We start from the raw sequence: 23,758 nt of genomic DNA, 5'->3' as shown, positions 1-23,758 counted from the left end.
ATGGCTGGCAAACACATGAGGACATATCTGAACTGCAGAGCTGTGATTAATGTACATGAACACACCAGGAAAACAGTGGTGGCCTGCCATGGAGACTCGCTGGGGAGGAGGCAGGGGGAGGAGCCTGCCCACCAAAGCTGGGGCTGGCGGGGAGATTCGTCAAAGCACCTGGAACCACCAAGGTGTGGCAGGAGGGAGGAAACCGCACCAGGCCAGGGGGACGGAAGGGACATCCCTGCTAACCACCCCCCATTCCCTCGGAAAGCTACAGAGGAAAAACAAAAACGAGCAAACAAAACTACCAGGTCTCTTGGTTTTTGTTTTGTTTTGTTTTCCTGGAAAAGAACTGGGCTTCCTGGGAAAGCCCTCGATCCATGGAGTTGTAAATGGTTCAGCTTTTCCTGAGCCCTGGGGTGGCTGCCTGTCTGTCCCAGCAGAGGACAGGTGCCTGTCATTCTCCACACACACACAGAAGCCAGGGGGCCACGGCCACCCAGGGCCTTGAGAGGCTCAGCACCCACTGCAGGGCGTGTCCACTGGGGGACGAGGGCACCAGTGGGGTGCGAGTGCCAACAGGCTGGGGGACAGGAAAGTGTCACCAATGACAGCTGGCAGGAGAATGTCACCAGTGAGAGGCTGGCAGGAGTGTGTCACCAATGGGATGGTGATGTGACCAGCAAGACCTCAGCCTCGCCCCGTGGGAAGGGATCCATGCTGGTTCTGTGACTGGACAGTCCCAGGCTCCCCTGGCTGTGGTGAGGTGAAGGTGAGCAGGATCTGGCAGTGCTGTCCTGGGCCCTACACGGGAGGGCTCCCTCTCCTGTGGGCCCTCTCTCCTCTCCCTCTCCCTCTCCCTCTCCCTCTCCTCTCCTCTCCTTTCCTCTCCACATTTGCTTTGCGTTCACTTTGCCTTACGTTAAAACATACTGGACTCTCTTCTTTTTTTTTTTTTTTTTTTTTTTTTTTGCCAGTCCTGGGCTTGGGCTCAGGGCCTGAGCACTGTCCCTGGATTTTTCTCAAGGCTAGGGCTCTACCACTTGAGCCACAGCACCACTTCTGGCTTCTTGCTACGTATGTGGTACCGAGGAATCGAACCCGGGTCTTCGTGCATGCTAGGCAAGCACTCTACCACTAGGCCAAACTCCCGGCCCTGGACTCTCTTCTTAATTCTTTGACCCAGACCAAGAACTTGGCAGCCCCCGGGACGCCATTGCATGGAACCAAAGACAGTGAAAGGCTGTGAGAGGAGACAAAAGAAATGATCGAGAGACAGCATGGCTGGTTGCCTCTTCTCAGGGGCCAGTGGGGAACCACTGCGTATGGGAAGGATTTAAACAGAAAAGGAAAGCTCTGTGGGGCAAGTATTTTGCAGTTGCACCCAGCCCAGATCTTGGCTTGTGCACTTGGCCTTGGCCGTGGACGCTTGTCCATCTGGGCAAGCAGCCAGGGGTTGTGCTTGCTTTTTCTTAGGATTCCAGGAGGCCAGTTTGACCTGGAGGAGGGAGAGGGAGAGCCAGGAAGGGACGGGGAGGAGGGAGCAGGGCTGCTGATCATGTTCTCCAGCTCTGAGAGGAAAAAAAAGAACGTTTGTTGATCACAGCTGTAAGGCAGGAAAACCCAGGCCAGTGATATTCAGACGTGTCTGGCTCGTGAGCGGAGCACATGTGATGAGCTGCCCTTAGCCTGACCTGTCTTCTTCCTCTTTCCCTCCCTCAGCGGGTTCTGGTGGGGGCTGGCAGCTCAAGCCTGCGTGTGAGTTTCAGTGCAGGGGGAAAGGAAGAACTGGACTCGGAGCCAAGCGTTCTTTTTGTTCCAGAGGCGTGGCAACTTCCCATCCCTGACACTTAGGCTTGGAATAGGCAGAGGTGACGCCACGTCTGTACCCATTTATGGATTTGTGGTTGGACTGGCTGGACTGTGGATGGCAGCCTGAGCAGATCTTAGGTTCTGAGTCCTGAAAGGGGACGGTCTCGAACCCAGGGCCTCCATTCAGTTCTGCTGGACGACAGGCCTCGGATCCTCCTCTTACTCAGAGATCGTGGACTGGTGGGGCCCTGGGGCCCTCCTGCGTGTAGTCTGAACTACTCAGGAGGCTGAGATTTGAGGATTGTGATTTGAAGACACCCCCCCCCCCAGGCAGGAGTCCACGAGACTCTTATCTTGAAGTAAACAACCAAAAAGCGGAAAGCAGAGGTGTGGCTCAAATAGTAAAGCACTAACTAAGCCTTCAGAGAAAAGTGCTAATGGAGGGCACCTAAGCCCTGAGTTCAAGCCCCGGTACCACACACACACACACACACACACACACACACACACACACACACATACACACACGCAGACCGTGGGTAGAAAACACCATAACTTGTTATCCAAAAGTTAACATGTAATGGAATTTGAATCTAGAACTGTGCTGATAGATCCCTGTGCTAGACAAAAAAGTTAGGAATACCGCCCCCCCCCCCATGCATCTCAAGCATGGCATCACAAGCCTGTAATCCCAGTTAGATTACAGACAGAGGACAGAAGATTAGGGTGTAAGGCCTGCTCAGGGTAGAAGCAAGAGGCCTTAGCTGGAAAAAAATCCCTACCCTGAAAAGGGGCTGGGAATGAGGTTTAGACGGTAGAGTGCTGATCTAGCAAGAGAAAAGCCCTTCGTTCAAACCTCAGTGCTGCCCAGAACGAAGCACACGTGTGTGTGAAGAGCGGGACCCCACGCTCACACCTTCTGCCTGTGGCCTGCTGTCCCTGTTGTGCTGGCTCACGTAAAGGTGACTGGATGAACTTTCCAGGACCGGGCAGTCACCTGCCAGTGTGTAGCTGGCGCAGGCGCAGGAAGGAATCCAGGCCTCTGGGAAAGCACTGAGTGTAACCCGAGCTCCTGAGCACTCTATTTAAGTAACTAAATGTGCGTTGCTGTCATTTACAGGAAGGAGAAATAATAATAATAATAATAAAAAAACCCACTAGAGCTTGTCCTAGTGAAATGGAGCTACATTTAAATATTTCAGGTGAGAAAGCTAAGTGTTCTTCGTTATTGTTGTTTTTTAAAATTTTGCTGAAGGCCAGCATAACTCAGGGCCACTCTGCCTCCAGCGCATCTTATTGAGGCCAGTTCTTAGGGGCAAAATTCAAAATACATATAGTCCTAGGGAAAAGCAGAAATAAGCGAGATTAGTGGCTTCAGCGGTAGAGATAGTTACATGGGTTAGGCACAAAAGACTTGATGTCTGATACTGTATGCTATGATTATAAATCATACTTTATCACCTTGAATCCCTCAGATCAAACCCTGTAAGATTCCTCATTTGAAGGAAATGGGAAAGGGGATCATAAAACATCTAAAAAACCATCAGAATGCCACAAGATTGTCTGGGAGGAAACAAAGAAACACAAACCAATTCACATGTGTGTTTACATTTGCCCATGTGTGTAGAAAACTGAGGAAAGAGACCAACAAGAAAAATCTACCATTAGTATTTTGTTTCCAGTTCTAGACACACGTAATCAGTCCTGTAAACGTGTCATAGGCTGCCGTTTGCCATTCAGAATAGCGTATGCTGAGGGTTGATGTTGCTAAGATTCTTTGTTTTCCTGCGGGCTCAATAGCAAACGGAACTTCACCCCGGGGGCCATAAGAAGATCTTGAAAGTATTTTCCTCTCACAGCTTTAACAGATGTTTGCTGATGAGTATACGCTTTATTTTTATTTTATTATTTTTGTTCTTGTATTTCCTCTTGACTTCCACAATCAGACCTTGGCTGCTCTACTTTGAAAAACAGATTGATGGTCACCAGTGCTGTTGTATTTTATTTCCTCCGCCAATCCATCCACCTTCTCGAAACCCCGTGAGAGCACTTCTCTCTTCCAGAAAAAGAAGTGTCTCCTCTGTGTGGGAGCCATGACAGTGGTCTCTCGGGGGGGGGGGGGGGGGAGGGGCTTGGATAGCTCCCTTGAGAGGAGAACTAGCTCGCTCTTTTGCTTTTTTGTCCTTTCTGCCCCCCCTCTACCCCCAGACACCTTGCTCCTCATCTCTCGGAGGACCAGAAATACCCAGGGTGTCACCTTGGGAGGGACAGACAGCAGACACCAAGCATTCAAACCGGCTTCTCGGCCTCCAGAAAAAGTCAGAAATCCAGGAATGTCGTCTCTGTTCAACTCAATCCAGGCATGGATGGGCTAAGACAGCAATCTCAAGTTTCCTAATTACGGGATTGCTTTAAAAGGGAAATGCGTCGTTCCTCCCTGGTACTGAACCTAAGGGAGAGCTGCAGCAGCTTCTGCCCAGGAGCACATGGGCGTTGTGCGGCCCAGAGCTTCACGTCTGGCCCACGGCCGCCAGTGCACAGCGCTGTGGCCGGCTTTGCTGCACCAAGAGTGACTCAGTGCCAGGCTGGTGGATGAGGAAAGAACAGAAGCAACAGAGGGTCGGGGTGGGAAGGGGAGATTTGTTGTCGCTTCAGTCCAAAGGTGGACTTACCACGAGAAAGCTGGCGGCCAGCACGATGGCTTTGGTTTTTGCATCCAGGTTCAAGGGCAGCTGGATTCCAAATTTGTGGCTGGTCACTAACCCAGGTCCCTGCTGGGAGATGTTCAAAACCACCAGCTCCTCATCCAGGGACACCACCTAAGGACGGACACAGGGAGAAGGTCGTGCGCCTGCTTTCCAAGCACACGCCATTGCAGTGGCCGCGTGAGCCACGTCCCCGTCATCCCATTCGTCCACTGCCAACCACAGGATTGTGATGGGCCGCCAGCACTCACATTGAACTTGACGTTCCACAGGCAGCTGCACGTGAAGCACGGCCCTTTGGTTTGCATGAGGTCTTCCTTATGCTCTTTTTTGATTTTGAATTTGGGCCGCAAAGGCTGGAAGCACTGACACACGTATCCAATCTTTTCTCCTGGCGGAGCCTCAACAGTGAGCTGCGGGAAATGGAAGAAGGCGGGAGGAATTAAGTCAGGGAGAAGAGGAGGATTTCTCCACCACCCCCAAGTTAGCTCAGCCGTACCATTCCTGCCGGTGGACTGGGGACTGGGCACAGCACCGCAGAGAGAGAAGGTGGTGCGTTTGAGAAGATGGAGACCGCACACCCCCGCCGTTATCTCCTAACTCAGCGCCATGCCACGCTCCTTGAGGCAGAGGGTGATAAGGATCCCCTCTGCCCTTACACCTGAGGGGACTGGCCCTTTACTGGCTGTGCCCACCACCACCCTGTGACCTCTGTGTCCAGGGGCAGCGCCGTGGCCTCCCCATCAGCAGAGGGCACCAGAGGGCTACAGCCCAAAGGATTTTGGTTGGTGCATGCCTTCTGCTCTCCCTGTAGTGTCTGCTTAGCTACCCAGGCTGGAGGAGCACGCCCCGAGCCCTCGGCTGCTTTCCTTACTGCTGCTGTTATTAAGCTATTATAAGCCAGACTCTCCTGTTTGTGCCTGGGCCGGCCTCAGTCCCCAGTCCTCCCATCTGGGCCTCCAGGCAGCAAGGCCCACAGATGGGACCCCACCAAGCCAGGTTGGTTTCTCCAAACCCACTGGTGTGTGTGTGGAGGGGGTGTCCCCTCAGGGCTGGGGACGCAGTCCATGCCTCATGGCCCCCGTGTGTGGAGCGACTGACCTTCTGCAGGAAGCCCCCATTCCAGCAGCAGTTGCAGCACAGCGCTTTGTGCACGGCCATCACCTCCTGCCCTACATTGTCGTAGATGCTCATGCTGAAGGGCCTGGAGGAGCTGCACAGGTGCCTGAGGAACCAGTTGCTCCTCTCCTCCACGAAGTACACCCTCTGCCCCAGGCTGTTCAGGATGTCCTAGGTCTTGTGGCTCTCCAGTTGACGTAATACTGGACGGTGACACAAGGGGGCGGGCGTCAGCAAGGCTGGCGGTGGACGCCAGTGGCCCCTGGACGCGGGTCCTGCAGCAGGACACTGGACTCCTGGGTGTGGGTGGGCACCTCGCTGCCCATCGGGGTCTCTCCCATGGAGGGATGAGAGGGGGCGGGCGGGGGAGGAAGGGGGATTCCTCAACTAGGAGATGTGTCTATGAATTCATAGCTGTGCACAGATATGGGTCGTATCTTCAAGGGTGAGGATTTCGTGTACGCACTGTCCACGTCGAAACGCCGGCACACAGTCAGCTGGTTTATCTAGCGGAGGACAAATAAAGAAGTCCAAAGTGGTCAGACTAAAGGTGCTGCTCCACACAAACAGATGAACGCGTGAGGCTAAAGCACATGTGCTTTGTCAGAGACCAGAAGTTCTCATTGTTGACATCTATCTTCAATATTTCACCAGCCCTTGCTTTAAAAAAACAAAATCTCCTGTTCTGTCATGGTATTTACGTAGTGGAAGAAAAGTAAATATCCATGAAAAGATCCATTCACTGGATTAAAAGAAAGATGATAATGAAGTCCCAAGTTTCCTAGCACAGGTTACCCATGGAAACAAAGGCATTTGTGAGCAGGAGTAGATGGAATAGAGGAACTCAAAGTTGGTTCCCTGTCTTGATGTTAAAAGCACGCCCTCATTCTCCCTTAACTCTCCTTCCTCTTCCTCATTCATTCATTCATTCATTCATTCACTTTGTGCTGATCCTGGAGCTCAAGCTTAGGAGGTAGGTGCTGTCCGTGAGCTTCTTGGCTCAAGGCTAGTGCTCTACCCCTTGGGTCACAAAGCCATATCTGGCTTTTTCTGAGTAGTGTATTGGAGATGAGAGTTTCACAGACTTTCCTGCCCGGCTGGCTTTGAACTGTGGTCTTCCGATCTCAGCTTCCTGAGTAGCTATACCATATAAAGCCTTTCCCTCGTTAACATTTATCATAGAGACAAGAAAATGAAGTTATTTTTTCCTTCCATCTATTGTTAATGTGCTCAATGTTGTCAGACAACCAAAAGTTATTCAGCAGTGTTTTAGCTAAATGGTATTATAAATTGTGGGGGGTTTTTGGGAGGGGAATTTAGACAGAAATAATTCTTGCTATTTGAACTAAAAATTTAAATATAAATGTAAATGTATTTCAATATAAAGTTTAAATGTATTAAGTACACTACCTCAGCCAAATATTCTAGTCCTGGGGGACAGTTTTCTATCGCTCCCGGCAGACTCTTCATTTTCACCCTCTGTTGTATATTGTACATTTCAGACATCATCGTGATTTTTGTCGCCGCTCTGAAGGGAGACAAATTGAGTAGGTTGCTCGGCACAGCTTTCAGTGTTGATTCTACAGTTAAACTCTACATTACTAACTGGCCAGTATCTGGACTCAACCTCAGTTTCAGGTGCTTTGTCTTTCCTTTCAGTGGTGCATCTATAATATCCTGGCTTCATCTGTCTTTCAGTGGAAATGTGAGTGGGTCTTATCTGTGGGAGTCGCATTGACCACCACCCTTGTACGTGGTTTCCTGCAGGACCTCCATCTGCTTTAATACAAAACAAACCCCCAAATATGGTGAAAAAGACCTGACTTAAAAATGGGATTTGTGATATGTATCTATGACATACAAACCCTCAGCCTAATTTTAATTATAATAATCTGCATACAGCTGAGCGTTCAAAGAACGGGGTTCACAGTGCCTGTCACTGCACGGAAGTCATGGCCAAAACAAAGCTCCTCTACGGTTTCAGCCGACACTCCGGCAGATCCCAGACTAAATTCTAACAAAGAGTGTGTAAGCCCGGGGTAGGCATCAACCCTGTGGAAGAGAAAAATGGGGTTTCTGTGTTGTCACAGTCACTGCTGAAAACCCGAGCGCAGCTTGGAGAAGCCGTTTCCATCCCATCTCTACACTAGGATCTTGGGGTCAGTTGGAGATTGTCCTGTGGACGGCTTCTCATGAAGACACAGTGGGCTTTGCCAAGGGAAGGGGCCATGTCTGGAAATCACGCTGTGGTTGGTGTGGACGGAGGGGTTACCTTGATGGCTGCTGAGTCCTCTGCCTTGGCTCGCAAACAAGTGCTCCTGGAAGCTCTTGGTGGGAAGGCTCTGAGGTCCAGGCCGACCCAGGCAGCCGCCTGTAAACATTCCATTTGGAACTTGGAAGGCAGCGGGCACTGTGGGGAGCGTGCCATTACGTGAGCTGAGGTGCCTGCCGGGCCTGCTCCTGCCCATCCTGGCCTGGTCCTGCCCACCTGGGCCTTGTCCTGCTGACCTTGCCTTATCCTATCTACTCTGACCTTGTCCTATTCATCTTGACCTTCTCCTGTCCATCCTGACCTTGTCCTACTGACCTTGGCCTTGTCCTGTTCACTCTGACCTTCTCCTGTCCATCCTGACCTTGTCCTGCTGACCTTGGTGTTGTCCTGCCCACCCGGCCCTGTCCTGTCCATCCTGGCCTTGTCCTGCCCATCCTGACCTTGTCCCGTCCACCCTGGCCTTGTTCTGCCCACCCTGGCCCTGCTCTGTCCACCCTGGCCTTGTCCTGCCCATCCTGGCCTTGTCCTGCCCACCCTGGCCCTGCTCTGTCCACCCTGGCCTTGTCCTGCCCATCCTGGCCTTGTCCTGCCCACCCTGGCCCTGCTCTGTCCACCCTGACCTTGTCCTGTCCACCCTGGCCTTGTCCTGCCCATCCTGGCCTTGTCCTACCCACCCGGGCCCTGTCCGGCTCACGAGTAGGATTCCTGCCTCATAGGCCAGCTCTGTGCTTAGTCCTCTCAGCAACTTCCACACTGCTCTCCAGAGTGGCTGAGGCAGCTCACACTCCAACCAAACGGCCCTTCCCTTTTGACTACATCCTGCCAGCACCTTGATAAAGGCCAAAGAAGTATTTATTTTTGTGAATTTTACGTTAGCACTGGGCTATTATCTATTATTTTCAAACCAGAGATGTTAGGGCTCCTTCTCCTCCTCCTCCTCCTCCTCCTCCTCCTCCTCCTCCTCCTCCTCCTCCCCCTCTTCTTCTTCTTCGTCTTCATCTTCCTCCTCCTCCTCCTCCTCCTCCTCTTCTTCTTCTTCTTCTTCTTCTTCTTCTTCGTCTTCATCTTCGTCTTCCTCCTCCTCCTCCTCCTCTTTCTTCTTCTTCTCCTCCTCCTCCTCCTTCCTTGAACTCAGGGCCTAAGCTCTGTCCCTTTGCTAAAGGCTAGTGCTACCACTTTGAACCACAGCTCCACTTCCATTATGTGTGTGTGTGTGTGTGTGTGTGTGTGTGTGTGTGTGTGTGTGTGTGTGTGTTTCTGGTTAATGGGAAATGGAACCCCTGATTCTTGTGGGATAATAAATCTTGGTTTCATGGTCACCATTATGCAATAAGGAAATGACGGATCAACAATGGAATTAGTGCCTCCCTCAGAGTTCTTGGCCCTCTGCCTTGAACTATGTTCCTCTTCTTATCAGTTCTTTCTTCCTCTGTCTGTGCAGCTACATTAATGGAAAGGTATTTAAAGTACAATGTATAGAGCCACCATACTTGTTTCTGGAAGAATCCAGTTTTCTTTTGGTCTCTAGATATGGATAAATATATAGATATAGACCAATATATAGTCTATGTCTTATAAATATATAATATAGATCTGAGAAATTATATATTAATATTTAATGTCTATATATCTAATATAGATGTATGTACATGTTAGATATGCAATATATAGTATATTACATAATTATATATGTACTATATAATATAATCTATATTAGATACATTACATATAATATGTATTATGTTATTTATAATACATATCTACATCATGCAATATATAATAGTTCTATATATCTACCTATATCTACAACTATGTCATATATAACATATATTAGAAATGTGTCTAATATAGCTGTACATAATTTACAATATATAATGAATACATATCTAATATGTGTCTAATATGTTAGGATTGTCTAATATATCTATATCTATAATTATAATGTATATAGATATATCTCTATATATCTAACATATAAGTAATTTATATATATTATATAGCTAATATATATTTGTTAGTGAAAACAGAACCCATCGTGTGGCAGTTGTAAGCTCCACACTCCCAACCAAACCTACTTTATCCATTTTATGAAATCAACAGTCACTAGATTTAGTAGTAAACTTTAGGCAGAAATTAAGAAGGCTTCAGTTTGGTGATAAACCCAAAAGTAGGTGAGCAGTTATCATGCAAGGCCATTTGTCTCAGGTAGCTTTATTTCTCAGTGTCAAAAACGTCTATGGTTTTTCGCCCACATTCACAGCCAGTAGTAAAAAATGATAATAAAAGTGCAGACATATGCGAGCGAGGGCCCCAGGAGACCCCCGCCGCTGGAGCCCCCCGGCCACGCTTGAGGAGGAGGAGGAAGCTGGAGAGAGGAAGGAAGCCCGTGGTGGGTTTGCTTTGAGAAGTCTGGGTCCATGTGACACCCTGGGCTTGTCGGGGCGGCGTGACTGCTTCACTACCACACACCTGCTCTCTGCTGCTTGTCCCCGCTGTGTTCAAAGAACATGAAGTCCTAAAGGAAACACAAAAGCCACAGAAATGGGTTTTCAGCCACTCCAGGTCTCTGAGAGAAGTCCAGCGTTGTGAGGACACTGGCTGGGTGTGGGGGGGGGGGGCTAGGCTCTGCCTCTGCCCCTCCACGTTGGAGCCAGGCCTGCTTTAGAATTCTTAGTTCTCTGCACGAGCGTGAACTGGACCCACGCTGCCGGCATCTCGTGATTTCTTTCACTGTCTTGGTTTTGGTTCTGGTTTTGTTTTGTCATCCACCTGGACATCTTTTTCTCCTCATCTTCGTTCTCAACTTCTCGGGTGGTGCTGAAGCTCTAAGCACCGGCTCACCCTGGAATGTGTCGATTTACAGCCCTGGTCATGCCTCACGAGCGGCCAACACAAAAGGGCTGCAGGTGTTTTTAGGGTGGCCACCTGTGGGGACAAAAAGCTACCTAGGTTTCTCCTGAGCACTGGCTTTGTACTTTTGATGAAAAGACAAAGACTTCTGCAGCGTACGCAGAGTCCACGCTCTGTCTTGTGCAAGTGACTGAACGTGTCACCTGTCTACCCAGAGGGTTGGGGCCGAGTGGAATTTCAGAGCCAGGAAATCCCTACTCAAAAACTTACTCACTTAAAACAAAGGTTACGTGGGAATACTCAATGTTCAGATTTCACAGGAGAGTGATGCTAGGAAGACCATTTATGATGCAGAAGAGTAACAACAAACTTGCACTGAGGAAGCAGGCATTGAAAACAGACTTGTAACAAGGAACCAAGGAGCTAGAACACACTGCAACCAAGAATGGGAATCTTGGGCAGACTTACCAATAAGGAAGAGGACTCTAGGTCTGGGGCTGACAGCTCAGGCCCTTTCATCCTCGCTACTCAGGAAGCTAAGATCTGAGCACTGTCCTTGGACTTTCTCAAGGCTAGAGCTCTACCACCTGAGCCTCAGCACCATTTCTGGCTTTTTTCTATGTATGTGGTACCAAGGAATCGAACCTGGGTCTTTGTGTGTGCCAGGCAAGCACTCTACCACCAAGCTAAACTCCTGGCCCCGAGTCTGTGAGACTCTTATCTCCAATCAACTACTCAGAAAAAGATGGAGTGGTGTCTCATGTGGTAGCCTTGAGGGAGAAAAAATAAAGTCTCAGAGACAGTCCCCAGGCCCAGAGTTCAAGCCCCAGGACCGGCACAAAAGAAAATTGGAAATCTAGAATACACTTTGGATGAGGGACAGTAATCTAGAATAGACAGCAAGGAGCAGGCATCTAGAACAGACTTAGAAGAATAGACAGGAATCTAGAACAGGCTTACAATGCAGAAACCAAGAATCTAAGACGGATTTATGATAAGGAACCAGGGATCCAGAAGAGACACGTGAGGAATTGGGAATCTAGAATGGAGCTCTGAGGAGGAAGCGGGACTCTAGAAGGACTTACGATAAGGAAGCAAGCACCCAGCATCACAGCTTTCATTTTCACATCGAGGTCTAAAGGGAACTGAATCCCAAAGTTGTCTGCGTCTGTGAAGGCCTCTCTCACGAATCCGGACCAGTGTTTGGAGATCTTGCCAACGACGGCTTCTTCGTCGAGAGATTTAATCTACAGCCAAGAAAATAAGGTCTTAGAGATGGCTCGAGACTTCACGAAAAAGCTGCCTCCAGGGCCGGGAGTCTGGCCTAGTGGTACAGTGCTTGCCTAGCATGCACGAAGCCCTGGGTTCGATTCCTCAGTACCACATACATAGAAAAAAAGCCGGAAGAGGGGCTGTGGTCCCAGTGGCAGAGCTCTAGCCTTGAGAAAGTCCAAGAACAGTGCTCAGGCCCTGAGTTCGAGCCCCACTCAGGCTACAAGATTTTGGTGTTCTATGCTTGTGTCATGTGTCCTCTGCCACCGTCCTCTGTGTGTGGGGAGCCCACACCAGCCAGGGCTTCCCCCCAGTCCCTCCACCCCATCCATCCCACACCTCAAAGTCAATGTCTGCACAGCAGCTGCACACCACACAGGGCCCGGAGATTTTTAGGACGTCCTCTTTCTTCTCGTTCTGAATGGTGAACTTAGGCAGGCAGGGGTGCCAGGTCTGGGCCACGTAGCCGATGGGCACTCCAGGAGGGGCCTGGATCTCGATCTACAAAAACCAAGAGAGAACAGACATGGCTGGAGCCGCCCGCCGGCTGAGGCCTGGCCAGCCAGCCCTCCCCGTCCTCTCCCACCTCCTGCAGGCAGCAGGGGAAGCAGCAGCTGCTGCATCGCAGAGGCCTCTCCAGGGTCATGACCTCCCGGCCCAGGTTATCCAAGATTCGCAGGGTGAAAGGCCTGGCCGGCCCGCAGCAGTTCCGGGTGCAGAAATCTGTGTCCTCTGCGGCAAAGTAAACCCTCTGCCCAAGGCTGTTCTTGATCTCGTACTTGTTATTGGTTTCGAAGCCTGTGATGACTGCGGAACGGAAGAGGAGAGAGCGAGAGCGGCTCAGCCGGGCGGGAAGGAAGAGCAGAGTCTACCCAGTTTTCCTGGGACATTCCGCATTGCATACCCCAGGGGGTGACCTAGAGTGAGGGTGGACAGAAGCAGAGGAAGTGGAGGAGGAGGGGACACCAAGGCGGAAACACGTGAGTCCCCGTGTGAGACACGCAGAAGGAAACATGTCCTATCTTCCAAGCTAGGGCCAACCGACAGGCTGGCGTGGTGCTGCAGGCGGGCCTGGCGATGTCAGGGTACAGATAAAAATGCCCTCTTCGGGGGCTGGGAAGGTGGCTTAGTGGCAGAGCACTTGCCTAGCATGCATGCAGCCCTGGGATCCATTCCTCAGTGCCACACACGCAGAGAAGGCTGGGAGGGGTAGAACAAAAGAAGAGGCAAAAGACGCTCAGGAACAGTGCCAGGCCCAGAGTTCAAGCCCTAGAACACTCTCTCTCTCTCTCTCTCTCTCTCTCTCTCTCTCTCTCTCTCTCTCTCTCACACACACACACACACACACACACACACACACACACACACACACACCAGCATTTACATTCTAGTTTCTACCCATGGAAAGACACTTGGCAGTGAGGTGAAGGTGCCTGTTGCACACACACCGGGCAAGGCAGAGGGGTTTTCCTGACACTCTTACAGCCTGAGGCAGCAGCAGTGATATTTTACCCATCTACGCACTCTCTCTTCCCTGGCTGCCATCCCAAAGCAAGCACCTAGGGGCTTCTTCAGTTGAATTGTGCACCTGTGGGCAGGGCCTCAAGCCTGCCTCTGGCACAACCCTCTCGGAGGAAGCAGGCCCCCCACCCCCCGGGCCCTGAGTCCCCCAGGCTGCTGCTGTGAGCCAGGTCCCACAGTGTCCTGGCTCTGCCCGAATCCTCTAACACCCATGGGACCCACAGTCACTCAGCCCGTCAGAGTGACTTGAACACAGAGGGGTGAGGGAGGACACACACGCATTCTCCTTCTAAGCCAGAGAGCACAGGGAGTGTGCCACACCTTTACCTGCATAAACCCCCCCCTCTGCACAGAGGAGAGAGGGGACTTGGGGGGAGAGGGAAGCCCTCCCGAGAGCACCTACCTTCCAGAAGTTCGATTTGCTGATGCACCAGAATCTGGTCTATCTGTTACAAGGAAAAAGGAAACGGAGCATTCTTTAAACCATACTCAGGGCTGTCAAAAGTTACAGCTGGATGTGACTGCTTTTTGTTGTTGTGTACTGCCAAGGCAAATTAATATTCCAAATTGAATTCTTAAAAGAAATATGGCTTGAAATTGTTAATAACTTACATTAGGGAATTTCAGTCAGGTATTATATTAATTTATACCGAATTCTCGCAAGGGTGAAACGTGTTCTTTCTCCAAGAGGTTCAAATGACCGGGCTGGGCACAGGAAGACTGGACTGAAAAGCCAGAGTGTGTGTGGGACACAAAAGTTTGGATTGTGACTGTCCCCTGAGAATGCGCTGAGACGGCCCCTGCAGTCCCCCGAGGCCATGGGGGTGGAAGGAGCAAGTGCTGAGTGGGGTAAATCTCAAGATCCCAGAAATGTCCTCAGACATTTACCTTTATGGGCAGCATAAAAAGACACCCCGGTGGGTTAGCAGACAATCACGTTTATCCACTTCACACTCCCGGGTTCGTGAATCTCAATTAGGGGTCCTTCTCGAGTACCTTACCTGGCTTAAATACTCCAGTCCCGGCGGGCAGTTGAGTGGAGGCGGAGGGGCTGGCATCCAGCTCGTGCCCGCCGGCGCCCCGGGCTGGCCGTACACAGGCTGGCCCTGGATGGGGAAGCCGGCCGGGCCAGCGCCTGCGAAGCCTGCCTGTGGGGCTGGATAAGCGGCCTGGGGCCCCGAGTAGCCGACTGGAGGGGCTGGAAATGAGTCCTGAGGTCCTGGGTAGCCAGCGTATCCTGGCGGTCCTGAGATGGGAGCAAGGAGACAGGTCTGTGGGTGCCCAGGAGAGGAGACGGCTTCCCGGGGCAGCCGGGCGGCTGGGCACAGCTTCTCCTGGGCAGGTGGCGGCCGTGGGTAGAGGAAGAGAGGACTCTGGGGAAGAACAGTGTAAAAAGGGGGCACCCACAGCCACCAAGGAGCCGGGGAGATGGGTGGGCTTTGTAAACCTTGAACAGCGCGCTGCCTGGCTGCACAGGACAGAGACACAGGAGGGGACCAGGCAGGGGACACTTTGTCCTCAGTGAAAGCCAGGAGGAGTGGGCCAGGAGGGGAAAGAGGTGTGGTTCACAGCACGGCCCAGGAAGAGAAAGGCCTGACGGAGTCACACTGCCAGATTCGGGGTTTAGAACACCCTGAAATACGGACAGGTGTGTGGGTCCGAAGGGATTCTTTCCTGTAAAAGAAGGGACACACTTCCCAAAGTCCAGCCATGTCACCCGCCGGCTGTGGCAGCTGCAGTCGCCATCTGCAGGCCCCGAAGATGCACGGGAGCAGAAGGGGAGTGATGTGCTTTCAGGCCAGCTACGTGTGTGATGTCGTGAGCCTTTACCTTATTTGCCTGTAATGGCAATCCAGTAGTAATGGCAAGTACTCATTAAAAAGAAATCACTCAAGGATAAATCTCATTACAGAACACAATTTTTAGAACAGACAAAATACATGCCTTAGGAGTATCTGTGCTTTGCACGCCATTGTGGGGTTTTCCTCAAGCCTTGTATTGCACCACTCTACGTAAACCCACTGCAGGTTTTATTAGTTCCCTGGTAACCCTTTGTGACTGAAATTTATTTCTATGGGACATAAGGACACCAAATGAAAAAATCAAGAAAATTAGCCAATTTTAAAATTTAATGTAAAGGCACATTCTCTCCTCCTCTTCGTCCTCCTCCTTATTCTTCCTCTCTCTCTCTCTCTCTCTCTCTCTCTCTCTCTCTCTCTCTCTCTCTCTCTCTCTCCCTCTCATGACGTTCTGATAGTTGATTGATTGATCGTGGCTTCCGTCTCTAGTCAAATGTTTTCTTACCTGGAAACGGGGCAGGTGGGTACTGTGGTGGAATTCCTGCAGGGAAATTTGCTTTCGGGTTCCCAGCCTTGTTTTGCATGCCTGCAGTTCAAGGGGAAGGAGTGCAAGTTTGCATAACAAGATCAACACCAGAACACAATAAGAGAGAGTCCTTAGATAACTCTCATGGGAGTAGTTTTTATGCTGCAATTAAAAAAAGAAAAGGACAAAATAAATACACTTAAAACAATTACAACTGCATGGCTGCAGGTTCCAGTTTAAACTTAAGGTGACATTTTGTTGTAGGTATGATTTTTGTAGATCTGGACTTCATTCATCTTAAAATACCTTCTAAAACTTGCAGGACTGTCACACTGTCCTGAGGTACTTAATTTTAAAAATTATATACAAGTGCACATGTATGCATTACTTAAAAACCATGTGCACACGTGCACTTCCTTCTGTTTACTGTTTGAAACATCTCTAAATACATATGCATGCATATTTACAGACACACACATGTAAACACACACATATTAAACTGAAGAACGAGAAAGCAAATGAGGCCACGAGGCTGAATAATTTTTTTTTAAATTGATTCCAAGACTTTAAATTACATCTAAAAACCTTTAATTTTGTTTTACGGAGAAAACAAAATCAACTCTCCCAGGGAAAAGGCTTGCAGCACAAGCGCCAGGGAGCCGGCCAGGCAAGGAACAAACCCTGGTGACAGCAACAACAGGGCAGAGGCACCATGGTAAGGGGACAGAAAGGCTCAGGAGGACATCACTTACTGTGCTTGTCCATGGTTTCAGGAGTCTGAAAAAGAAAGAGAAGACGTGGGATTAGCTCTGTGCACATGGGCTTCTGAGGAAATGAGTTCACAGGGACTTTGCCATCGGACGTCTTGATACGGGGGTTGCAGTTACTGAAGTCACAGCAGAGGAGGCACCGGGCGTTTGCTTCCCCCAGGGGCTGAGCTCACTCCTTCCTAATAGAGGAGACGTCCAGACTCTCCCCGCTCATCTCCCTGCATTTCCTTTCTCTGTTTCGTGACCTCATTGTGAGGGTTAAACTAGGCTCATGAATAGCAGCGTTTTCCCACCCCAAATCCAGACAGAATGAACACGATGACTCGTGTGTGTGTGTGTGTGTGTGTGTGTGTGTGTGTGTGTGTGGTGTCGTACTGGTCCCAGGGCTTGAACTCAGGGCCTGGGCCTTGTCCCTGAACTTTCGTGCTCAAGGCTAGTGCTCGGCTTCCGATTTTCTGGTACTTCATTGGAGATAAGAGCCCCGCGCAGTCTCCTATCTGGTCTGGTTTCAAACCACGATCCTCAGACCTCAGATCTCAGTGTCCTGCGCGGTTAGGATGACAGGAGTAAGTTATCCGTGCTTGGCTCAAGATCATTTGAAAGGATGACCACTCTTTTGAAAAGAGCAAAGTTCTAGAAAGGTTTCAGGGGAAGGAGAAAGAGGAAATTATATTTACAATATGCCCAAAGCAAAGAGGGGCAGGGGGAGGAAACCGGTAGTGAGATAATATTGCATAGGGACTCCCTGGAAACGTTACTTCAGAACAATTTCAGTATCTGATCATGCTCTCTGTGCTTCACTCTACCACGGGAGAGACGGAGAGGAAGCAGAGCGGCCACATGTGATGCAAACAAAGTCATTCTGAGAAGATCCTAAGATCCTCGCAGGGCTCTCTGGTCTATTTGTAAAACCTCCTAGCAGGGAGAGGTAAACAAACACACACACACACACAAACAAAGTGAGGCCTAGAGCCAAAAATAATTCATACAATTACAGCGCCTATGGAGTAGGCATTTATGGAGTTAGCTTATTTGTCAGAATGAGCAAAAAAGAACAAAAGAGTCTGCTGACTGGAAGCACACAAGACCTGACTGCTGGGTTTGTAACTTCCTACCAATAAATGAGAACTGCCGGGGAGCCGGAGGGGGAATGTGCCACGTGCATTCTCGGAAGGTGGAAGTACCACCTGCAGGGCACGCCCTCGAGGACAGGGAAGGGAGGAGGCGGGCCTCTGGGTTCCCGGCATCTGTCCCCGTGACACCCGCCTGCACCTGCCCCGTGCAGGGCCCGGTGGCCCCGGGGGCTGGTTGTATACATGCAGTGTTCAGCTGTGCAATCTCACCTCTGTGTGGAAGGGTGAAGGAAACAAAACAAGTGCATTAAAAAAAAAAACACTGCATTATAGTATAGTATAGCATAGGGTTGAAAGAGTGGCCCAGTGGTAGAGTGATTGCCTAGCATGCATGAAGCCTGAGTTTGATTCCTCAGAAGAAGCCAGCCTTGAACGTCGACTCAGGCTGCGGGACGGTGCCCAGGCCTGAGTTCAAGCTCCAGGACTGCCAAAAAAGAAAATAAGCATTCTACCTAAACTGGAAACAATCCATGCAACCAAGGACTGTGGTCAGGGTTTTCTCTGCATGACTGCTGTGTTCCTTCTGGGCCCCGGGGAGGTGGGGCAGTCCACCACCGTGGGGTCCGCCGTGGCTCCTGAAGCTCTGCACACTCACACGGCTGTGCACGCTGTGTCACTCTCCTGTTCTCTCAGCACACGACCCGGCTGGTACACCAGGTACTCCAGGTGTGTGCCGGCCCCTACCAGCCCCTCCCCGAGACACCCAGGAGACTGGCAATCACCCCTAAGCAGAGTGAGTAAACACACCACATGGAGAAAGGAGAATTGCCAACAGCCCTCCATGCCCTGGTGTCCTGAGTGTGCAGTGTGGAGTCTCAGAAAAACAGCCCTACTAGGTGTGACAACTTTTCTGCAGAAACCCCCCTACTTCTCTTTCTCATTCGTTTTCATGTCCTGGTATTTGTTGACTGTTTAAAGACCTGCACAGCTGGTGCCAGAAGGAGCAAGGAAAACCCCAAAAGGAAAACAAAACAAAACAAAATTGAAAAAAAAATCCCCTCTCTCCTCTCCCCCCTCTCCTCAAGGACTCAACCAGAAGTGATTCAGGCTAGTTTCTGGAACTGGCTGCACCCAGATTTCCAGGAATGCTGGGCATATAAACCACACACCAGGGCCCCAGAGAGTGCGGGAGGCCCCAGGGAGGGAGGGGCCCTCCTAGAAGCACTGAGAGCTACCTCGGGTACTGTCTGAGGCCTGGGGTGCGGCTCTGGCTTCAGGCCATACCCCCCTCTCCCCAGGCAAATCCTGTCATCCTGAGGCTTGAGGACAGGAGGCGGTGGTGGGTTCGGGGCTGAGACCCAGGGGACCCTCTCTTCTGAATCTGCTCCCTGCCCGGGCTTCCACAGAATTCTAGAATACACACCACTATTGGGCCACAGGCACAGTTCTAACGAATGCCTGCTGCTCCTGGACAGCTAGCAATAGGGCTGAAAATGGCATGGGCACCTTTCCTGACCCAGCACCCTGACCCCAGCCCCCCTGACCCACCCCTCGGACCCCACCACAAGCTGAAGCAGAGCCAAGCATCTTGTCTCAGGATGGCCCTGAGCTGGAACAACAATCAGGGACCTTTGCCAGGGTCCTCTCCATATCCCTGGTCCTCTCCTTATCCCTGGACCTCTCTATATCCCTGGTCCTCTCCTTATCCCTGGACCTCTCCATATCCCTGGTCCTCTCCATATCCCTGGTCCTCTCCATATCCCTGGTCCTCTCCTTATCCCTGGACCTCTCCATATCCCTGGTCCTCTCCTTATCCCTGGACCTCTCCATATCCCTGGTCCTCTCCATATCCCTGGTCCTCTCCATATCCCTGGACCTCTCCATATCCCGGGTCCTTTCCAGATCCCTGGTCCTCTCCATATCCCTGGTCCTCTCCATATCCCTGGACCTCTCCATATCCCTGGTCCTCTCCTTATCCCTGGACCTCTCCATCTCCCTGGACCTCTCCATATCCCGGGTCCTCTCCATATCCCTGGACCTCTCCATATCCCGGGTCCTCTCCTTATCCCTGGACCTCTCCATATCCCTGGTCCTCTCCATATCCCTGGTCCTCTCCATATCCCTGGACCTCTCCATATCCCTGGACCTCTCCATATCCAGGGTCCTCTCCATCTCCCTGGACCTCTCCAAATCCCGGGTCTTCTCCATATCCAGGGTCCTCTCCATATCCCTGGACCTCTCCATATCCCTGGACCTCTCCATATCCAGGGTCCTCTCCAAATCCCGGGTCTTCTCCATATCCAGGGTCCTCTCCATATCCCTGGTCCTCTCCATATCCCTGGACCTCTCCATATCCCTGGTCCTCTCCATATCCCTGGACCTCTCCATATCCCTGGACCTCTCCATATCCAGGGTCCTCTCCATATCCCTGGTCCTCTCCATATCCCTGGTCCTCTCCATATCCCTGGACCTCTCCATATCCCTGGTCCTCTCCATATCCCTGGTCCTCTCCATATCCCTGGACCTCTCCATATCCCTGGTCCTCTCCATCTCCCTGGACCTCTCCAAATCCCGGGTCTTCTCCATATCCAGGGTCCTCTCCATATCCCTGGTCCTCTCCATATCCCTGGTCCTCTCCATATCCCTGGACCTCTCCATATCCCTGGACCTCTCCATATCCAGGGTCCTCTCCATATCCCTGGACCTCTCCATATCCCTGGACCTCTCCATATCCCTGGTCCTCTCCATATCCCTGGACCTCTCCATATCCCTGGTCCTCTCCATATCCCTGGTCCTCTCCATATCCCGGGTCCTCTCCATATCCAGGGTCCTCTCCATATCCCGGGTCCTCTCCATATCCCTGGACCTCTCCATATCCCTGGTCCTCTCCATATCCCTGGACCTCTCCATATCCCTGGTCCTCTCCATATCCCTGGTCCTCTCCATATCCCTGGTCCTCTCCATATCCAGGGTCCTCTCCATATCCCTGGACCTCTCCATATCCCTGGTCCTCTCCATATCCCTGGACCTCTCCATATCCCTGGACCTCTCCATATCCCTGGTCCTCTCCATATCCCTGGTCCTCTCCATATCCCTGGTCCTCTCCATATCCAGGGTCCTCTCCATATCCCTGGACCTCTCCATATCCCTGGTCCTCTCCATATCCCTGGTCCTCTCCATATCCCGGGTCCTCTCCATATCCCGGGTCCTCTCCATATCCCTGGACCTCTCCATATCCCGGGTCCTCTCCATATCCCTGGTCCTCTCCATATCCCTGGTCCTCTCCATATCCCTGGACCTCTCCATATCCCTGGTCCTCTCCATATCCCGGGTCCTCTCCATATCCAGGGTCCTCTCCATATCCCTGGACCTCTCCATATCCCTGGACCTCTCCATCTCCCTGGTCCTCTCCATATCCCTGGTCCTCTCCTTATCCCTGGACCTCTCCTTATCCCTGGACCTCTCCATATCCCTGGACCTCTCCATATCCCTGGTCCTCTCCATATCCCTGGTCCTCTCCATATCCCGGGTCCTCTCCTTATCCCTGGACCTCTCCATATCCCTGGACCTCTCCATATCCCTGGTCCTCTCCATATCCCTGGTCCTCTCCATATCCCTGGTCCTCTCCATATCCCTGGTCCTCTCCATATCCCGGGTCCTCTCCTTATCCCTGGACCTCTCCATATCCCTGGACCTCTCCATATCCCTGGTCCTCTCCATATCCAGGGTCCTCTCCATATCCCTGGTCCTCTCCATATCCCTGGACCTCTCCATATCCCTGGACCTCTCCATATCCCTGGTCCTCTCCATATCCCTGGTCCTCTCCATATCCCTGGTCCTCTCCATATCCCTGGTCCTCTCCTTATCCCTGGACCTCTCCATATCCCTGGTCCTCTCTATATCCAGGGTCTTCTCTCCAGGTGCCCGGTCCCCCACACCCATCTTCCTCCCTGCACAAGCCAAGCCAGGGGCCTAGGGCCCCCGGACCAGCCTGCCCCCCCACACACCGGGGTCCCCAAGCCCCCCTTCCCACCCCCAACACTCCCCACCCAGCCCTGCTCCCACCCTAGCCAGGCTCACCTCTGATCCTGATTAGGCTGTGGTCACCGGGTGGGTGACAGTGTCCCCTGGGAGTGAGCAGGTGCTGTGACCTTGCCTGGCTCCCCTCAGCCCCAGGCTCAGGTTTCGATTTCCAGGTTGCTCGGAAACCTGACTTCCTCCTCCCCCTCACACTCACGGGGTCCTGAGAGGCAGGCTGGAGGGAGGCTGGGGGAGGAGGCGGTGTGACGTGTGAGGGACTGGGCAGCTGGGCTCTCCTCCTGCCTGCTATTGGCCTTACTTTCCCTCCCCTGCCCCTCCCCCTCCTTGGCCCGCCCCCTCTCAGGAGGGCTCCCTGGTGTTTGGGTGAGGGCAGCAGGGGTGTGGACATTATCAGGCCAGGCCCCCTAGGAGGGGCAGCTGACTTCCTGTGCCAGGTCTGCCCTAGCCCAGCTTCCAGGCCCCGGGTAGGGGGAGGAGAGGGAGAGGAGGAGGTGGAGAAGGAGGAGGATGGAGGAAAGAGGAAGGGGAGGAGGAGGAGGAGGAGGAGTTGTTTCTGTCCCCCAAGCCAGCCCCATCTGGCCATCCTTTCCAAGCTCTGTGTCCTTTCCACGCCCAGCTCTTTATCAAATTCCCATGAAAGGTTTTTTTTCTGTTGTTGTTGTTTGCAAAAGCTACAGGTGACCTCAGAGGCTGGGGGAAAAATAAGTGCAAGCGTAGGCCAAGTCTTCCTGTTTCCTGTTCCTTGCTTCCTCCTCGTCCTCCTCCTCCTCCTCCCCCTCCTCCTCCTGCTGCTGCCTGCTGTCAGAGCTAGCAGGCAGTCTTGGATTGCCTCTAGGCAGAGGGGGGGTTAATAGAGGGAGGCTGGGAAGAGGCAGGATGTGGAGAGAGAAAGTGGAAACTAAAATGGAAGGGGGGGGGGGGTGGGAATGAAGCCAACCTCCAAATGTTAATGGATAACATCCTGAGAAACACCGGAGGCCGCGAGCTCCTCCTAGAGGGCGACCCTTTCGGGTGTGGAGAACTCTCCATGGCGTCATTGCACAAGCCAGGCTACAGGAAGCGCTGAGAACATCGCTGTACAGGGGCTCAGGTCACACTGGGTTTTGACATAGGAGGAGGTTGCCTAAGGCAAGGAGTGGGGTGGGGTGGTCCTTCTTAGTTCTCCCTCAGCCCATCCCCCATCTGCCAAGGGACTAAGGGACATGGAGTCTGCCTTCCCCAAGAAAAAGGAAGCGACATTCTTATTAAGAAAAAAATCAACAGTATTATGGGAGTTTCCACTACACCTATCCATATATGTATAGATATGTCTATGTCTCTCTCTATATATGTTTATACATGTCAGTTCTGGGACTTGAACTCTGGGCCTGGGCGCTGTCCCTGAGCTCTTCAGCTCAAGGCTACCACCCTAGCCCTGGAGCCACAGCTCCACGACCAGTTTTCTGGTGGTTCATTGGAGATGAGAGTCTCATGGACTTTATGGCCTGGGCTGGCTTTGAACTGCGATCCTCAGATCTCAGCCTCCCGAGTAGCTAGGATGACAGTTGTGAGCCACCACACCCAGCTGACCTTTGTCCTTTTGAGCTCAGCTTATCTCCATAAAAAGACCTCCAGTTTCATTCTTTGCTGATCACTTTGTCTGTCTGTCTATATACATCTGTGTGTCTGTCTATCATCTGTCTGCATTATTTTTCATTGCAAATTTAGCTTTCAAAATAGCTGTGAGATCTTGCAGGCAGTATTCAGAAGAGGTTCCTCTGTCTCTCTGCGTAGGCCAGCCTCTCAATTCTCTGTGCCGAAGGTCAAACTCTGTCCTGGTTTTAGGGAAAAATAGCTACTTAGCAAGGAGTGAAGGAATGTGGGCAGATTGCCTTGGGCTGGCTCCTTCCTGGGCCTGGAGCATGGCAGGTTCTGCCCAGTTACAGTGCCTGGCACCCAACACCTGTGCCAAAGGAGAAGAGCTGTGCCTGCAGTCTGGGTTGCTGCGGGTGTGAGGCGAAGGCA

The 23,758-nt window shown here is 51.7% G+C and overlaps 1 protein-coding gene across 2 annotated transcripts; it reads right to left on the bottom strand.

Annotated features, from left to right (window-relative positions):
• Window positions 1–10,241: 10,241 nt before the first annotated feature.
• Window positions 10,242–22,027, bottom strand: LOC150043001 (phospholipid scramblase 1-like). 2 transcript variants are annotated; one of them, XM_090323405.1, is made up of 9 exons: window positions 21,794–22,027; window positions 16,623–16,647; window positions 15,850–15,930; window positions 14,547–14,791; window positions 13,949–13,991; window positions 12,611–12,831; window positions 12,364–12,525; window positions 11,838–11,999; window positions 10,242–10,417 (listed from the first exon to the last, which is right to left on the bottom strand). In XM_090323405.1, the coding sequence occupies exons 2-9, from the start codon at window positions 16,633–16,635 to the stop codon at window positions 10,361–10,363; spliced, it is 984 nt and encodes a 327-aa protein (XP_090179531.1). In that variant the 5' UTR covers window positions 16,636–16,647; window positions 21,794–22,027; the 3' UTR covers window positions 10,242–10,360. The 2 variants fall into 2 exon arrangements, with proteins under 2 accessions (XP_090179531.1, XP_090179532.1); XM_090323406.1 differs by lacking the exon at window positions 21,794–22,027 and adding an exon at window positions 18,949–19,075.
• Window positions 22,028–23,758: the final 1,731 nt, after the last annotated feature.

Source organism: Megascapheus bottae, chromosome 32 (assembly GCF_031878675.1).
Source record: "Megascapheus bottae isolate mThoBot1 chromosome 32, mThoBot2.hap1, whole genome shotgun sequence".
In the NCBI taxonomy this organism is placed as follows: domain Eukaryota; kingdom Metazoa; phylum Chordata; class Mammalia; order Rodentia; family Geomyidae; genus Megascapheus; species Megascapheus bottae.
Note: the sequence above shows the minus strand (reverse complement) of the source record. Positions and strands in the feature narration are given on the sequence as shown.

Bases quoted from the DNA above. Each gene is read 5' to 3' on its own strand.
- LOC150043001 (XM_090323405.1), bottom strand. The intron at 14,792-15,849 runs GTAAGAAAACAT...CTCCCATCTCAG, and splicing joins CCCACCTGCCCCGTTTCCAG to GACCGCCAGGATACGCTGGC. The intron at 12,000-12,363 runs GTGTGGGATGGA...TCTTGGCTGTAG, and splicing joins GTGCAGACATTGACTTTGAG to ATTAAATCTCTCGACGAAGA.